Source organism: Lepisma saccharinum, chromosome 1 (genome assembly GCF_977018435.1).
Source record: "Lepisma saccharinum chromosome 1, izLepSacc3.1, whole genome shotgun sequence".
Classification (NCBI taxonomy): Eukaryota; Metazoa; Arthropoda; class Insecta; order Zygentoma; family Lepismatidae; genus Lepisma; species Lepisma saccharinum.
In genome coordinates, this window is record NC_139229.1 from 117,699,469 (window position 1) to 117,718,284 (window position 18,816).

An 18,816-nucleotide genomic window follows, 5' to 3' on the forward strand; every position below is an offset into this window, starting at 1 on the left:
AAATGTCAATATAAAGCAATGAATCACTGGGGGTGCTTTCCTACGCATGGGTATCCCAGAATATATTAATTATAATGGAAATTTAATATTAATTATTTGTATTACACTTTGCAGGTCATATTCTTTGTTTAATTTAGACTTCCAACCTACTTTAAAAGAGAAGTGATACAAAGTTATAACAAAAGAAACAAGTGCTGCTAAAACATGTATAAATGTATAGTACTTGTTTGAGTACACGTTTCACAATGTATTTCTCAGAAGCGACATACCAACACACACAGATAAGAAAATCTACTGCATTAACACATTCAGTGGAGAAAGGAGATCTGACCGAGGTGATGAGTTAAATGCTATAACTTATGGCATTATTGCTATCAGTTTGAATTTCAGACAGTTTAATCAACACCATTCTCTTGTTTTGATCTTTAATTTTCAGCTTAAAAGGTAGTTACTTGCAGTATTTGAAGTGAAAATTCAGCTGGAAGGATGTTTGGTCAAGCCTTGGGGGTAGCTAACAACAATGAGACAGCTTTGCAAAAATGTTAGCTAGGTGGGGGAAGGGGGATATCATCCCCTAATTTCAAGTACTTTTTACATGAATATTCCAAGATCTAATGCTCTACACACAGAATACATACATATGCACACATACATACAAAATGTTATACATTCACAGTGTATTCATTCATTCGAGCTGATTGATACAAGTTTGAACCTATGTTAATGCCGATTATCTTACCAGTTTCTTCTATTAACAGAAACAAATCATGCTTGGACACTGGAAAAATTAAAGATGTTCAGAATATTTATAATTATTAAATTATAAGGATGACATTGTAACTATAAAAGGGTTCTGCTTTAAAATGTTCATATTCACATGGGGAAAATCAGAATGTTAAAATAAGTTCCATTTAATCAAAATTCACCTTTGCCACCTATTTTGCATACTTTCCAGGATAGTTAAGACTCCACAAAAGAATGCAGCATATTGCGGATCCTTTCTGAAAAAGTATCTCTGAGTATTGTTGATTAAATGTGAATGATTAGTAAATACCAACAGATACTACAGCCAGATGAAGTAAAGCTACTCATGAAAAATTATGGTACCACAGATGTGTCGGGCAAAACTCTTGTATCTTTTCTCAGCTTTTCTATTGGTGGAATGTGCCTTCCATTCGAAAACAGAGAGAGAGAAAACAATCACTGAAACTTAAATTCATAACAGACTGATATACTCGTACCTCATCAGGTATTTCAGAAGTAGCACTCATAGCATCCTCCTGTGCATCTTGGGCACTGAGTGTGCTGGCATTGGAAAATGATCTCTCGTGAGACTTCTTGTTCACAGACACATGTCGTAATCTTGTCTCAAGGCTTTCCTTCTGCAGCTCCATCTTATTGTATTCTTTCAGTAGTTTCTGATATGCATTCCTATCTTGATCATGTTCCTGGATAAGCAACGCTTTCTCCTGTTCAATCTTGGTCTTCATATCCTCTGGAAAAGAAAAATACAATTACAACGATCTAGAATATTTGCTTTAAATAGAAATGCAATATCAAATCTTGTTACATTATTGGTTGATAAAACACACTGTGTGCACACACATCTAAATTACAGGCATTGATTGAAGATAACTGCATAATACATTTTCTATTTGAATATATGACAAACAAGTTGTCTGATATACAACTACAATTATTGCAAATTTGTATATAAAGGGTGATTCTTATCGAACCGGCCTGATGAATTTGCTAATGCTGCAGGTGATGCATATAACAGCTCATAATTACGACATAATCATCCGTGGACTGTGCAGAGTTGAATTAATTTGATGATCTGACAGGCAGCAACACTTATGTTGCAAGGCTAAAGGACACATGGTGGTGCACGTACGAACGTTTTTGCAGTGTCCAGGTGTCAGGCACCCAAGATCCCTTCAACCCTGCCAGCTCGGATTTTTTCTTGTGGAGTTTTCTGAAGGACAGGTTGTATGCAAACAAACCACGTATGTTACAAGCTTTAAAGGACAACATTTCGACTGAAATCAGGAACATCACCAAAGAAACACTGTGGCAAGTCACGGCAAATATGCAAACGTGGGTGGAGGCGTGCCTCCTTGAAAACAGCGGACGCTTTCAACACATACTCTGATCACAATGAACAACATACTATCCAAGGTACATCATGTATAAATTACGTTAATATCTCTAGGGTATATTTCATATTACAGCTCATTTTGTCGGGCCGGTTCTATAAGAATATCCCTGTATATCTGACCAGAAAAATCTGGAGTATATTTAATAACATTCATTTTCTTTTCTCTAAAACAATCCCGGTATACATGAAGCTGCATAATACGGAGAACAATAGACTTTAATATAAAGGATCTGATTCAAGTCTCTAGTTATATAACTGTACTATATTTTTACTATTTGAACTGTAGAATAAGTTTTTGATGTTTTACCAAAGGAACACATATACATACCTCATTTTTTCCCCAGCTTAATATTCCAATTGCAACTGATCTTCAGGTGACAGAAGACAAAACCTACCTTACATTGAACAATATGGGATCAGATATGAAGATATACGAGGATCTCTTAGGAAGAGAGATATGTTACTGTTACCATTTCTATTCCCTTATGAAAATTGAATAGTAGAGATGAAAAGCTTTTCAGGAATATATCTATATTTTGGTGATATAATATGTTGATTTTTTTGGTAAGATAAATGGTTCTTGTTTAAGTGCCATATTCCTTTTGCCAACATGTTGTTACTTTGTGCACTACGAGGTAATAATTTAGAAGTGACAGAAAGAAGTCCACTCTGGGAGTGGATTAAATTAAAAAACTAAGATTGTGCAGGTTACGTCGAAGATTGGAATTATGTGAAAAACATTTAAATTAGTAAAACATGTAAATAAATAAAAAATATTGCCAATACAATTTTATAAATTATAGTATTTTTCAACAATTCTTACAAAAGACATGAATCATTCCTTTGTACAAAACTACACACAGGCACCGACAATACACACACTGGCAACACTGGGAGAGAGGAAGCAAGACTTGAGGTGTATTGTGCAGGCCTGAAGTTCACTGTGTCAAGAGTGCTTGCCAGCTTGCACAAGAGCATATGAGTTGCCCAAGCCTGCTACACATGATATCATTAATAAAAATTTAAAATAAAATTGGTCCAGTATGATGATGACAATACTTGCAAATCTCTTGTAGTATTAATTTCTATACTGACCATTACAATGAACATTACAAGTTAAAAAATAATATATATAATATATATATATATTGTCATTTTACGAAGGTGTCTTCTATCGACCCGCAGGAGGCACTTGCCTCCCCCCTTGACAAATATATATATTTTAAAAATGAAACACATTTTTCCCTGATAGTAATATATTGGAACATTCAATTTGTATTGTTTGTTATTCCCTGCGAGGGGGAATGCCCCCGTTGGGGGCCATCGACTTTTCGATAAAAGCATGAGAAACTTAGTCTTGATCTTCCTCTCTTGACCATCAACCCCCCCCCCCTTCCCAGGTAGAAAAATGCGATAACAAAATAATGGTAGCCTCTTTAAGGAGATGAAAATTGTTTAAAATGATTGGTTTTACATCTTGTCTGCCTGGTACTTAATTGTATTGGCATGAGGAGAGGAATGTACTGAAATTTAGGTACCCGTAAAAAGAAGGTTTCTGCTTGATGAGGTTAGATGGCAGTGAAGGCAAAGTAGAAGGTTATCTTCTCAGGTCCTTCCCCTTTCACCCATTAAGATGCCAGTGGGAGGGGGGATTAATTCCGGTGGGGAGTATGCTGAAAAATTTGTTGTATTTCTGTGCTTATTAATTCTGACATTTCAACATTAGAGCTTGCTTCCACCTGAAAATTGTAACTTTCCTATATATATATATGCAACTTGCAAGATAAAAACCAGGAAACTGAAGGAAAATAATTGCTCTATAAACAACAATAAACCTGCTTACCTTGCGCTCCCTTTTCCCTTGCTTGTATCAGATCGTTAAGCTTTTCTATTTCACCCTTCAGGCTCAAATTGTGAGCATTCATCTGTTCCATCTCGCTGAGCTTCTCTTTCTCAAGCTTCTCCTTTTCATTTACAAGGTCCATCTTCTCATCTCTCTCCTCCTGCAACTTTCGCTTCAGAGTCTCCAACTCCTCCTCCAAGGTTCCGATATGGGTCACCGAAGTGCGATATTCTTTTTCAAAGGTCTTCAGCGCATCCACTTGGCGTCTCAGTTCATTGATTTCATTGTTGGCAGTCTTCAAGTTGTTATTTTCCTTCATCTAGAAGCAGTAAAATCAGAAATGTTATGTACAACGGTGAAGTAATTATATTTGTCTTTACAAATTTGTCATTAATTTTATAATTTATTACAAAATTATTGAAATAAAAATCTGAGTTGATACAGATTATTAACATCTACAAGTACAGGATGTGTTCAAATTATATATCCAATATTAACTTGTATCAAAATTTCCCTAAAAAGTAAGAAATAATTTAAAATATGAATACCAGTAAAATGAATGAGAATACTTGATTCATCAAACCAGACAAGACTACCAAGGAAAAGTTTAGATTAGTATTTTACTCTTCAGGATAATTTTAAAATGATAAAATATTAAAGTAGCAGAAAAAACCACTATGACAAGAAAATGAAAAAAAAAAAACTATTGTGCATTGCAGAAAAAGTGTATAATCTCAAACAGATAGAAAAGGAATTTAATTTGCTAATGAATAATGTGTTTAGTGAAGAGATGACACTTATGAGTTAGCCAAAACTGGGAGTTCCAGGTATGATTGATTTGATTAATTTGTTTTTACTTTTTTTTTCCTGCCACTTTTGGGTAATCGCGAAGATGAGGATTGATGGTGATAAGATGAAATGGATGAAGGGACAATGAACACACATGGACAGAACAGAACACAAAACCCACAGAGGATCATACTGGCTGCAAGTCTACATCAGTTACATTAGTTTGCAAAATGCAGTCCAAGGCATACTAAGTGGAAGTGAGGTTGACATTTGAGTGTCTCCAGAAAAGGTCACCCTAGATCCCTTGGTAACAAGATCATGAGTTATGCAGAAAAAAACACTACATATGCTGACCAAGACAGGCTGCATTTCAGTAAAAAAAAAAAGAAACAAAAAAAAAAAACATTATGTTTCAACCCTATATCTGGGTGGTCCTCAGACTTGAAACCAAACTAAAATTTAAGTGTTTTCTTTTTCATTGAAATATAGACTGCCTTGGTCAGCATATGTAGTTTTCTTTTTTCTGTCATGGAAACAAAGCTTAATCGTGTTACCATTGACTTATACAATGTGTGTTGCTGCCAAGGCAGCAAATCCATTTTAGAATAAATATTTTATTCATTTTTGTTATTTAGCATTATTTGCTGCTTTCGTGGCAAAAAGGATGAGTGATGGTTAGATGAAATTAAAGAATCCTCACAATCAAAACCCATGCCAAGGTTGGGGTTTGAACCTGGGAACTTCGGTGGAAAGATAAAAATTGGACTACGAAATGTACAGACACAAAGCCAGCTCACATTTTCGATTAAGGTTATTCAGATCATATTAATCTTTCTTATTGCAGTTATTCTTACAGGTATCAGAAATGGTTGGATTTATTTTATTATGGTTACTTTAGTTACAAAAAAAAAAAAAACACAAAATTAACAAATAACATACTGCATACTACTCGATTTAAATTTCATACACTTCAGAATTTATTTTAGCACCTAGAAAGATCTGTGGTGAATAGTGTAATCTATTTCATAAATTCAGCAACTGCTGAATGAAGAAATGAATACAGTATGCATTTGGCAGTAGGACACACTTACCAATTCCTCTATCTTCTGCTGCAGAGAAATGATCTTATTTTCCAATCCTTTGTTGAGTTTCTTGATATGCTCAACAGAGCGAGCTTCAAGTTTCAGTTTGCGCAGCTCTCTCCTAGCAAACCAGCGACGAGCTGTACATTGGACCAATATTAAGTTGCGTATGCTGCGTTTGTAAGCAAGTCTTGCCAACCAGCCTCGAACATGCTTTTGTATGAAGATAGCCTGTAAACAAATTAATGTATTATGATTTAATTTTATGCATAAAAATTGAAACATATTGAAAATGTTCTAGATTTACTCATATAACATGATCTAATCTTGTGGTTGTTGAGCTAGAAGGTAGTCAGGGAGAAACATACAATTTGGAACATACAACGTATGTAGGTGTGTGTGTGTGTGTGTGTGTGTGCATGTGAGTGAGGGAGAGAGATGAGATGAGGAGGGGGAGAGAGAGAGAAAGAGAGAGAGAAAGACAGAGAAAGAGAGAGAGAGAGACAAAGAGAAAGAGAGACAGAAAGAGAAAGAGAGACATAAAGAAAGAGAGACAGAAAGGAAGAGAGAGACAGAAAGGAAGAGAGAGACAGAAAGGAAGAGAGACAGAAAGAAAGAGAGACAGAAAGAAAGAAAGACAGAAAGAAAGAGAGAGACAGAAAGAAAGAGAGAGACAGAAAGAAAGAGAGAGACAGAGAGAGACAGAAAGACAGAGACAGACGTGCACACACGATGTTTAAGAGTCTTAATGAAAACTTTTGCTTGAACTCTTCTCTCCAATAAAGAGATTACTTCTATTAATTTTGTAATAACACATTTCCCTAAATATTATATGCTCAAAAATGTGATCCTCTTAAAATAATAACAGTGTATACTTTCCAAGTGAAACTCCCCACTTAGGATACCTTAAAGCAAAGTTAAAATTTTAGCAACATTTCAACAAGTGATATTAACAGAGGTGAATTTATAAAAATGAACAAAAGCTAATTTGGTCATGCACACAGCAGTAGAGCAGTAGCAAATACTTATTGTCTTTTCAAATGTGTTCAAAAAATAATCTTGAAAAATAAGTTCACTTTAATCTTAAGTGATTTTGAAATCAAGTGCATGAGTGACTATAAAGTAACTTGAGCTCATTAAAAAGAAACATGCATGATCATATTGTCAGCTCTATTTATTTTATTTTTCAAAAGATAAATCTACATCAATCTTTTTTCAAGTATCTGTAGAATCATGTAAAAAATATCTGCTTAGTCACATCACTAATGCAGACGTAATTGAAAAGTATTTAGATCCATGATATTTTTGTAAATTTCATATTCAATACCATATTTAGCACTGCACTTGCACATGAAAATGCTAATAATCTTGTCTATTCATTTTATTGTACAGTATCTACTAAAAAATACTTCACCTTCGCATTTCTTCGCATGTCCTGGTACCTCTGCCTTGCAAACTTCCCTCGTGCATATGCCTGGAGTCCCACCATGCACCTCTTTGTTCTGAGGTACTGCGTTTTTTTGACCCATCCTCGGACATACCTCTGGATTGTGGTTGCAGCTCTGGTCCTTCGAAAATGGTTTGCTCGTCTGAAATATTTTAATTTGGAATCCATAAATTGGTTACAAAAATTAGGTTTGTGAAAGCAGAATCATATGTTTCAAAATACAATCACATGTTTACACAACCTACTTAATTTCTTTCTTCTAGTTGCTTGTTCAACAAACATTGTGTGTACTATGCGTTCTTAAAGTATTAGTTCCATATATTACTGATAAAATATCTTATCATGATATGTCAGATTAATGCCACATTCCTACCATAGCATTACATTAATATCTTTTGTTTAGAGGATCAACAAATATAGAAAAAGATTATACATTACAAGTAGCAATCATAAGTTGACTTAAAATTTCTCATAAAATGACCTTCAACTTATAAAAAATGGCTTAAGTTGTTACATAAATTACCAGAAAATATGTGTGAATCTTTCATAAATGAGAAAACAGTAAGAGAACTTGAATAATTTGACAAAACGAGATGTTTAGATGTTTACACTACTGAAGCTACACGAAGGTGACAGTGACGTCAGCTGGGACTGCACTACACTACTAGTGTATCAGTGCACCAAGCATGGAACATTCTCCCAGTCACATTTGCATCTCAGACTCCGCAGAGAAAGCACACAGGAGGAACGGAACGTTTTTGTGTATAGTTGATCTGCAAGCAGAGAAATGCCAAGGCAAGGCTATGCTCTCTGGCTTTGCGCTAACGAAATACGAACAAGAAAAGATAAACAAATTACAAAGTTAAAAAATATATTTGGACTGAGAAACTACGGCCTTTTAATGTTTTGAATACATGTAATAAACGATGTACTGATATAAAGTAAACTTTGTTTTTACCAGTTTTCCACGAAAGCTACTGTTGATGTAATTTTTTTTTTCGAGGCAGATTATCGACGAACTGCATCCAAAATGCTGTGTCTACACTTTTTCTTGAACGAAACAACAAACAAGCACTTTTCACAAAACCATCTTCGCTTCCTTTGTACACAACAATAAACCTTCCTTTTTCACCTAAGGCTGAACACTGATCCCAGAAGGAAAGCATGCTGATGTGAAACAACTGTTGTGCACTCCCAATTTTTGTTTACAGAATGACCGACATTGTGTCTCATCCACGTAATCAAGATTTTTTTTCCCACGGCAGTCCTATATCGCTATATTGGTGGAGATATTGGAGGAGCCAAGCAACAATGTCATCTATGAATGCTTCCTTATCGTAAATACAAAACCCAGGTCATACAAAATATGCCTCATTGTTGATGTGCTTACGGTAGGCAAGTCAGGATCACAATCAATTGTGGCAGCCACTTTTCCCATTGTTGGAATTTTGTTTCTCCCATTCCTCCTATGCCCATAAACATTTTTGTGACAATTGAACTCACAGTTTCATCACAAGTACGTTGCAAATACATATACATTTAACACTTCTTTTTTATGCACAACTATTCAAAGTTTTCCCATTACATTGCGATTTTAAAATAACATGCAAGCAAGCGAAAAACCTGTACGGATTTCGCTTGCTGAGGATGCGTGATAACCAGCAGACAAATATAGGCTAGCCCCAAAGAATATAGGGCTCGCCCTTACCCTGTAATTAGCTCCGAGATTCGGCTCAACGAACCCACGAATAATTTTTTAGCTTTGACTTGCAGTAAAAGAATCATACCGAATACTCTTCATTTCAACAGGTTTTTCAGAATCTTATATCTGTTATACATTTCTATGTACTGTGCACTTTTTTCTTTCCCCACTTGATCCAAAATAAAAGCTGGATTTTTCATTCTAAAAGCTATTGTTCCAGATAGGATAATTGTTCAGTAAACCCCGCCTGCACTCTATACATTCACCAGGTTCAAGGAAACACTCCACCACCTAGGAATTTCTTCAAGCACCAATAAAAGGTAAAGGCACCCTTGTGCATGTGTACACATGTCATGAAGGCATATGATTCTTGATCTCGGCCATAGTTGGGGTGATGTGATCATTATCATACCCAACCACCTTTAACCCCCAAGGTTGCCGCTAAGTACCCATTGATACAAGGCTGGATGGCCTCAGAGCCATGCAGAAACAGGGAAATGAATGGAAAACCTATTGGTCCAGATCATCTGCCCCGGGATTCGAACCTGGGTCTTCCACATTGTAGCCAGATGCTCTACCAACTGAGATACCGCAGCCCAGTAGCACCAGTAAGAGTTTAAAAGAAATATTAAAAATTATGCTGCACTAACCTTCTTCCAAGGAGTCCCCTGCCATATTTCTGAATGCACAAGGCTGATCTTCGAATTTTGCGGTAACGGCAACGTGCAATGAAGCCTCGAACATGTTTCTGCACCATGATGCAACAGTTCCTAAGGCGATCAGCACGTAGTTTCTCAAGATATGCTACCTGGCCAGCTCTGAAAAATATCTTTGCTTTTCCGAACTGGAACTTATCTTCTTCCTGAAATTACAGGAAAGACTGTTTTACACAACTCAACTGATCAGTGTTTCTTCTTGTACTAGGGATGGGGCAGATTAATTTGTAATTTATTGGTATCAGCCAATATAATCATATTAAAGTATCAGACAAGTTTACTGATCTGATATATCCATAAATAACCTGTAACTTGGTTCAAAATTCTGCCATTTTATTATTGTTTTTATAATGTAAAGGGTAATTCATACACCCTGGTTTTGTAAAGTAATAGTCTAACTACAATGTTTCTTTATTCTACGGCAAAACACACTGTAATCACACTATGGCTTTCCAGCTGTTGGTACTTGTATTGTTTTATTGTCATGTATTCAGCTGGAAGGAAAGAATTTCATTGAACTGCATTTTGAAAAAAAAAAAAAAAAAAAATCTTGAATAAAACAAATACCAGACACGAAGTGTCCTCAAAGTTTGCAAACAACTTTTTTCTTCTTCAGCAGTGAGAATTAGGGTTTAAAGAGCATTAAAAAATTAGGTTTGTGTCTCAGGTACATATCTTTTCTATTCAACAATTTTTATCAATATTGAATTCAAGGGCATTAGTTTGAACTTTATAATTATGTATATATTCTGGCAGATGGAGCAGAATGAAGGTTGCTGGTAAATTCAATATTGTGCAATTGTAAGCAGCAAGCAAATTATTCATCTTATGTTTTGTTTTTAAGAAATAGAGCCATACTGCTGCTGAAGTTGAGGTATTGTTTTCTTTTGATTATTGATATTTTTCTATCAATTCTTGAACATGGCATTACAAAAACAGAGAGAATCAACATTGTGATCAACAACTTGCTTATCACTTTTGCTCTTGACTGTACCAGTCCAATATAAAAATGGCAAACATTTTATAATGCACCCGATTGACTCAATCACCTAAGTAGTGAATGGTTCGCATGGATTTTGCTTAGAAAATGAAGCTCCATATTAGACATTTAGTTTTACAGAACCAGGGTGCATGATCAAACTCTTAAATAACAGTAATAAAAAAATAGTAAGAACATAGTAAATAAAGCAAGAGAAGTGGCACAATTCTGCACCTAACTTAAAGCGTCCACACTGTCAAAATTTCAACTGCCACGTGTGTACCTCTTGACAGTCTATATTTAGACCACCAGCGTGCGGCAGCAATTAAAGTGCCTTTTCTTGAAAACTATACATGATATTTCAGTTGTCTTTTTTTTATCTTTAGTATACATATGAAGGTATGACACACTCAAATTACAAAACAATATATCCATTGTTACTACTATTACCAAGTGAAGTGTAAAAAAGGCATTTGTTTCCCTTCGCTACGGCCTTATTATTATGGGATAGATTTATAAGAATGGCTTAAACTCTAAAGTTACAGCATCTTTTTGCGGGGGCAAAGGCCAGATTGTCGAAATTTGACCAGAGGACGTGTTAGCATGTTAAGTTCTGTTCTTTTTTCATTAGTTTATGTCAAAAGGTATTGCATACATTGTAAGAGTGAGCAAAAAGTAACATTTTAAGTAACATCCGACAATTAAGGGTCCAGGAGGGATGCAGGGACGAAGGCCCATAATTCAAAATTTTTGTAATTATGCAAAATTTCTGAACCCCGTAATTTCAACTTGTTTTTCAAAGTTGTGGCACATGCATTACATATCCTCATAGAGTAATCTTTAGTCATGCTTCTCTCCAAATTTGGTTCATCCAGCGTCCATAGGGCTGATGCTAGAAGTGAAATGGCAGACATTGTCCAAAAGCTGGCAACACTGCCGCTTTATGTAATAATATTATTTTTTACTCAAGTATCAAGTCTGATTTCAACAAAACTTTGCATGGTTGTAGGAATGTACCACAGCTACATACTATGTTTTCTTCATTCACTTTGGTCTATTGAGGGTGCACAAGGGTAATTTTTTTTTAAAAAAAATTCAACTTTCTTCTTCTTCATTATCTTCCTTTAACACTAATTATTGGGAGGAACAATGTATAAATTTTATCTCCGCTAAAAGCCTTTAATGAAGAAAACAAAATCAAATTCATCTGTCTACGACAATGAGTTCTCGAGTTACGGTTTTCTGTTCTTTGCAGCAAGTTTGAAAAGTGGGCCGGCTTCAATGTGCGGGAACGGTCCTGCGTTTATTTACATAGAATTAACAATCTTAAAATTATTGAAAATGTTACCAACACATTCGCTGATATCAATACATTATTGATTAATCTGTTTCATCTCTGGATTTTTCTCCCAATAATTCAATGAAAAGGAAATTATGTAAATGATGGTGTACTTAATGAGACTGTACTTTGAATGTTTCCACACTCCACAGTATCCACAACAGTCTTCATCTGCCACATTGAATCCACAAGGCTATCACACTCTATATTCATGTACGTACATTACACTTTTTGTTCCTTGGGAGCTGATATGGATGGGGAGAGAAGGTGATGTATGTTTAAGGGTAGCATAGGTAAAAAATAAATACAAGTCAATGTACACACCTTGATGAAGTTATTTAGAATTTTCTCACATGTGCGTCTCATGTTGTGTCGAGAAATATCTTTGGATCTGCAAAGGACACGATACCTCTGGAAGAAATCCATGTAAGTCCATCTGGAGAAGTAAATGAAGTTACAGAATTATGTTTTGTAACAAATTCAATTTAACAAATCAAGTAAGCAAGATTTATATGACTTAGTTTTATTGACTAGTTTGCCAAGAAGCAGAAAATTTATATCTGCTTTCAGTTTTTTCATATTCACTCAATTTGCTGAAGATACTACGAAATTAATCACAATGCTATCTCGATTCTCGGAAACCTATTTCAAAAATATGTAATATTGACATTAGAGGCAATACTGTTCATAGGTGTAACTTGGCGGGGGCAAGAAGGGCACTTGTCAAAATTTTCAGGTTTAATAAAATTTACAAGTTAGGAACCTGAGGAGCGAATTAATAAAGTAATATTTGTGATTTCGCGAACATCACAGTTATTTAGCAAATAATCCTGGATTATATTTTTATGAGATTCAAAATTTTTCAAATCTCTTCAAGTTAAGCCACAGGGTTGACTTTACGTCCTCAAAATTAGACTCAAAGTCTTTTCCTGCCTCCTCAAAATTAGGCTCAAAGTCCGATCCTAACCCCTCAAAACTAGCCCCCACCCAAGTCTGATCCTGACCCCTCAAAACTAGCCCCCACCCAAGTCTGATCCAGACCCCTCAAAACTAGCCCCCCACCCAAGTCTGATCCAGACCCCTCAAAACTAGCCACCCACCCAAGTCTGATCCAGACCCCTCAAAACTAGCCCCCCACCCAAGTCTGATCCAGACCCCTCAAAACTAGCCCCCCACCCAAGTCTGATCCTGACCCCTCAAAACTAGCCCCCCACCCAAGTCTGATCCTGACCCCTCAAAACTAGCCCCCCCCACCCAAGTCTGATCCTGACCCCTCAAAACTAGCCCCCCCACCCAAGTCTGATCCTGACCCCTCAAAACTAGGCTGCCCCAAGTCTGATCCTGACCCCTCAAAACTAGGCTGCCCCAAGTCTGATCCTGACCCCTCAAAACTAGCCCCCCACCCAAGTCTGATCCTGACCCCTCAAAACTAGCCCCCCCACCCAAGTCTGATCCTGACCCCTCAAAACTAGCCCCCCCACCCAAGTCTGATCCTGACCCCTCAAAACTAGCCCCCCCCACCCAAGTCTGATCCTGACCCCTCAAAACTAGCCCCCCCCACCCAAGTCTGATCCTGACCCCTCAAAACTAGCCCCCCACCCAAGTCTGATCCTGACCCCTCAAAACTAGGCCGCCCCAAGTCTGATCCTGACCCCTCAAAACTAGGCTGCCCCAAGTCTGATCCTGACCCCTCAAAACTAGGCCGCCCCAAGTCTGATCCTGACCCCTCAAAACTAGGCCGCCCCAAGTCTGATCCTGACCCCTAAAAACTAGGCCGCCCCAAGTCTGATCCTGACCCCTCAAAACTAGGCCGCCCCAAGTCTGATCCTGACCCCTCAAAACTACCCCCCCCCCCCCGAGTCTGATCCTGACCCCTCAAAATTAGGACACAAGTGTGATTCTCACCCTCAAAATTAGGCTCTAAATTACGCCCATGGTACTGTTAATGTTACAATAATGTTAGCACAACAAGAAATGATAAAACCACATAACTACAAAGAATGTACCATGCAACATTCATCATTTGACAGCTATAGTGCTCTAAGATGCTTTTCATCACTACATCAATTCCATAACATTATCTGAATTCCTGACAATAAAGAAACAACTTACCTTGATGGATATCCTGCTGCACTTATTCTAATTGTCTCTAAAACACCACATGCCCTTAGCTGCTGAACAGCTCTTTCTGGATTGTAAATGAACTGCTGCTTCTCATCGTTGGGTTTAATACACCGCACATAATGTGGTGTAGTCTGATTAAGAGTTCCCATGAGCATATTCAGAGAGTCCCTGAACTGAGAGCCCACCTAAAAGAGAAGAAAGAAAATAAAAATTAGAAGCAAGAATAGTTAAAAGTTGGTTTCCTATATTGGATGATTGGATTACACAATCTGTTGTAACATTTTTTGGTTCATCTTGAACACTTGAATGAAAACAAACATTTCCATTACCTCACAAGAATTAAAAGAATTTTAATATTTATTAGAATGTCAATCGACAGCCTTCTGTGAATGACAAGAGTAAGTCACTGAAATTGGTACGCAAAGGAAACAAAGTTTTGTTCCGCAAATGTTACACACAATTATTATATATTTGTGTAAGCATATTCACGCTGATGATTTAACAGTTGGAAACTCCTATTATTATACATGATGGAAAGGAGGGGGGTTTGATCAGCCCTCCTGCATACTGCCACAGCTGTGTATTGAGCAGGGCAGAATTGATCGAGTTTTGGGATTTGTCTCAATCAAGTCTCATGAACTATCTGTATTGACAACACACTCATAGCTACCTGGACTAGTACTACCATGCACAGGATTGCAACACTTTATAAGAAAAAAAATATAACTTTCCATGGAATGATATACATAGATTGAATGTGAAAAAGAATTTAAATGAAGAGCAAGGCACCACAAATTGTGAGAACTTACAGTTTTCTTGTGCTGCTTGGATGCAGTGGGTGCCTTTGCAGCTGCTGATCTAACTTTCACACTTGGCACACTTAATTTTCTGCCATCATTGACTTCTGCAAATAGATGGGTAATCAGTTTGTTCTGGAAATGAAGAAAAAAAGAAAAACACATAGAATCTTTCCATAATGGCATACACACAGAAGACTATAACACAGTGAGCAGAACATTAAAATCAGGTTCAAGATGGTAAAGGTAAAAAACAAAATAAAAAAAATAAAAAACTAACCTAGGAATTAACCAGTGCTCCAATTAAGTTACACCTATGCTATAACAGACAGACATGTGTGTTAACATTACAATTTAATTTCTCTTCACAAAATTCAAATATTATACATGATAATTCAGAATGGAAAACACAAAATTTACTAGCAATGTCTCAAACAAATGTTGTAATTCATAGGCACAAGTTGGCATTGCAAAATTAAATACATTTTGTATTTCTCAATTTTCTACTTTGTGTGAGGAAGAATAATACCGGAGGGAGCAAACAAATAAAAGAAAAATGGCCATGATCTACTTTATGTTACTTTAAGTATAGCTGCTTCACCACAGATTCTGGATTTAAAATTAATAAGCTCATGTTTCTAATAACATTCTAATTTCTAACTTGCTCAACAAATTAGTAAAATCAAAACCCCATTGACAAGCATGTAATGGTTTTCATACAAGATTTTATGAATCCACTTGCGTACTGCTATTGAAATCAACATACCTGGCTGTTTCTAAGAACCTGGATCTGCTCTTCTATCACAGTATCCCTGTTCTTTTCCAGAAATCCCTCGCTTTCATATTGCACGTTGTCTGCAAAGTGATGAATGACAAAGGCAGAATTTCCAAACCGAGGTTTAACAAAATGCTTTGACCTTTTGCACTTGTCATACAGCTTCTCCACCCAGGACTGATCTGTGCCTTTTGGCATCTGAAAAGGCAAAATCCATGGCAATCATTTTGATGATAATCTGATGAATAGGATGATCAAAAAATAACCAAAATACATTTTTCATTTTGTATATTTATGACCTAGAGTTTCCATAAATATGTCATGGTAAAAACTTCTAACAACGCATATTTCTAATTAATCAATTGTGTTTTCTTCACAGTGTTATGAAGAATAAAAAAATGGGAAAAATCTGAAAACATGAAAATTTGAAAGGATGTACTTAAAATATCAGCACCATTTCTTGGAATATTTTCATATACTTCTTTTCAGTTCAATTTATGAGCACGAGTTGCAATGTACAATACTATCTTATGCAAATTTCTGACTAATTGTCAGACAACAAAGCCTTTTACCTACTTTGACTCACACATGACTAGCAAATTTAATCCACTCTGGAAATAGCAAAGTGTAAGAAGAAAATTCATTATAACTTCAAAAAAGAACAAAAACATGATGAACATGGCCAAAAAAATGTTTACAATATGCTTTATCATGTAGAAAATAGTCAAATATGCTTTCACATAGCAATTTATTTTAATTAGTTTTTCATAACTTAAATTTCTTAATATTTCAGGAACATATAATTCTTATCAATATACAGAATGTGCATGCAACACAGGCATGCGCAGACCCTCAGATTTCGGGGGGCAAAACCCTTAATAAAAGTTCAGTCCGGAAAGAAAAACCTAATTTTATCTCGCTGTTTTAGTTTCATTGGATTGATGGGTATATGTACGTACGTACACACACACACACACACACACACACTATATATATATAAACACAGGAATAGGATGATAAAAGGTGCCACAAGGGTGGATAAACACAAATGAAGGAGGAGACAGTAAACACTTACCACATTAAAGGAAAAAGTTTGATATTTCGTAGTCTAGGCCACATTTTCAACGGAGAAGAAAGAGGTTCACAGAATGACGAAGAGTAGGAGCACAGAATACTAGCTGTAGCGTGAAATCAGAGTTTTGGGTGGAGGAACTGTGATTATTGATCCTTAGATTCAAGGGGGTGGAGGTTTTGCCTGTATATATATATATTATATATATATATATATAACACAGGAATAGGATCAGAAAAGTTGCCAGAAGGGCGGATAAATATTAATGATGAAGGAGACAGTAAACACTTACCACCCGAAGAGAAATTATTCTATACTGCTGGACAAAAAAAAACCGGACACCTTAATATTTGACATCTGAATTGCAATTACTTATGAATTATGCTCTCAGTTAAGTATTGTACAATTGAACATTCATTATTGAACATTTTCCATAGTTTTTCCGTTTATTATTTATCTATTTATTTATTTATTTACTCGTATTTACTTATTTGGAACACCTAGTAGGCTCAAAATCAATTTCATGCAATTTTTTTTTAATTTATTGATTTTCAATTCCTGTTGATGTTATTTTGTTTAATGTCTAGAGAGCCATGAATTTTGGTTCATAGTAACCATAGTAACAGATAATATTGACATTGTCATTGCTGGTATTTTTCTTGCAAGTGTATTGTAAGTTTGCTAGCTTGAAAATGAGACGTGAAGAGGTAGTAAAAGCAGTAGCTCTTCGCGATGATGGTCGTAGTGTACACTATATTGCTAGGGTGCTAAATATAGCACGAAGTACTATCCATGAAGCTCTCAGACGGTATGATGCAACTGGTTCCTATGGTAGAAGACCGGGTTCTGGTCAGAAATGACGCACAACAGCACGGGAAGATTGTTTAATGCGTATCATAGTCTTAAGAGACCGTCGTACAACTTCAAATATTGTGGCACAGCATTTGAGAAATGTTCATAGAGCTTTGGTTTCTTCACGAACAGTTCATAGAAGACTGAATGAAAGTGGTTTATCATCTCGGAGGCCGGCTACAGGTCCCAGGTTGTTAGCACGTCACCGGAAGCGAAGACTGGAATTTGCTACAAAACACTTACATTGGAATGTGGAGCACTGGGAAAAGGTTTTATTCTCCGATGAGTCAAAATTCAACCTACGTTCATCAGACGGGCGTGAACATGTGTATAGAAGATCTAATGAGCATTATGCGCAATGTTATTTCGTTGAAATATCACCCTTTGGAGGCAGTGGTGCCATGGTCTGAGGAGGTATTTCTTTACAAGGACGTACAGAGTTGGTTCTTGTAGAGAATGGGGCAATGACAGCTTGCAGGTATATTACAGAATGTGTGGCAGATCATGTAGTACCATATGCACCATTCATAGGCCCGGACTTTGTTTTTATGCATGACAATGCGTGTCCTCACATTGCGAATATTGTCACGGAGTTCTTGGACGAAGTTGCGATTACGTGATTAGAATGGCCACCACAAAGTCCAGACCTAAATCTGATAGAGGACGTCTGGGATCAACTGAAACAACATATCAGAAACCGCGCAATAGTTCCAGAAACAATTGAAGAGCTAAGACTTGCTATTCAAGAAGAATGGGAGCAATTGGACCAAGAAGTGATTGCCAACCTTATTCGAAGTATGCCACAGCTGTTACAAGCTGTAATTGATGCCAGGGGAGGTAACACCCACTACTAGACAGCTTATATACCCCACCAGTACCAGTTAACAATATTAAAAAAAATATTGGTAAGATTTCCTTTTCTCTTTTTTTTTGGGTAGTTTTCTGTAACTTTCGTTTTTGTTCTAATTTATCTTATTAACAATAAATTTTAATTTGCCTTCTGTTGAATATATTCAGGTTTTCTTATTTCCAATAATTTCTGCAACCTTTAGTTAGCCTTCGAATCAGAATTTATGCGTTATCACAAAAAATGCAAGTGTCCGGTTTTTTTTGTCCAGCAGTGTATATTTCGAGATCTGTG

The 18,816-nt window shown here is 36.3% G+C and overlaps 1 protein-coding gene across 2 annotated transcripts in view; it reads right to left on the reverse strand.

The window, feature by feature from the left end:
- Positions 1-18,816, reverse strand: part of didum (dilute class unconventional myosin) — a 178,102-nt gene that overhangs the window by 47,426 nt on the left and 111,860 nt on the right. For both annotated transcript variants that reach the window (XM_083137372.1, XM_083137363.1), the window contains exons 11-19: positions 15,743-15,949; positions 14,989-15,111; positions 14,168-14,364; positions 12,380-12,491; positions 9,672-9,883; positions 7,287-7,461; positions 5,882-6,103; positions 4,002-4,320; positions 1,242-1,495 (exon numbers count right to left, since the gene is read on the reverse strand). In XM_083137372.1, the coding sequence (XP_082993498.1) occupies positions 1,242-1,495; positions 4,002-4,320; positions 5,882-6,103; positions 7,287-7,461; positions 9,672-9,883; positions 12,380-12,491; positions 14,168-14,364; positions 14,989-15,111; positions 15,743-15,949 (1,821 nt within the window). The remainder of the gene's footprint in view (positions 1-1,241; positions 1,496-4,001; positions 4,321-5,881; positions 6,104-7,286; positions 7,462-9,671; positions 9,884-12,379; positions 12,492-14,167; positions 14,365-14,988; positions 15,112-15,742; positions 15,950-18,816) is intronic.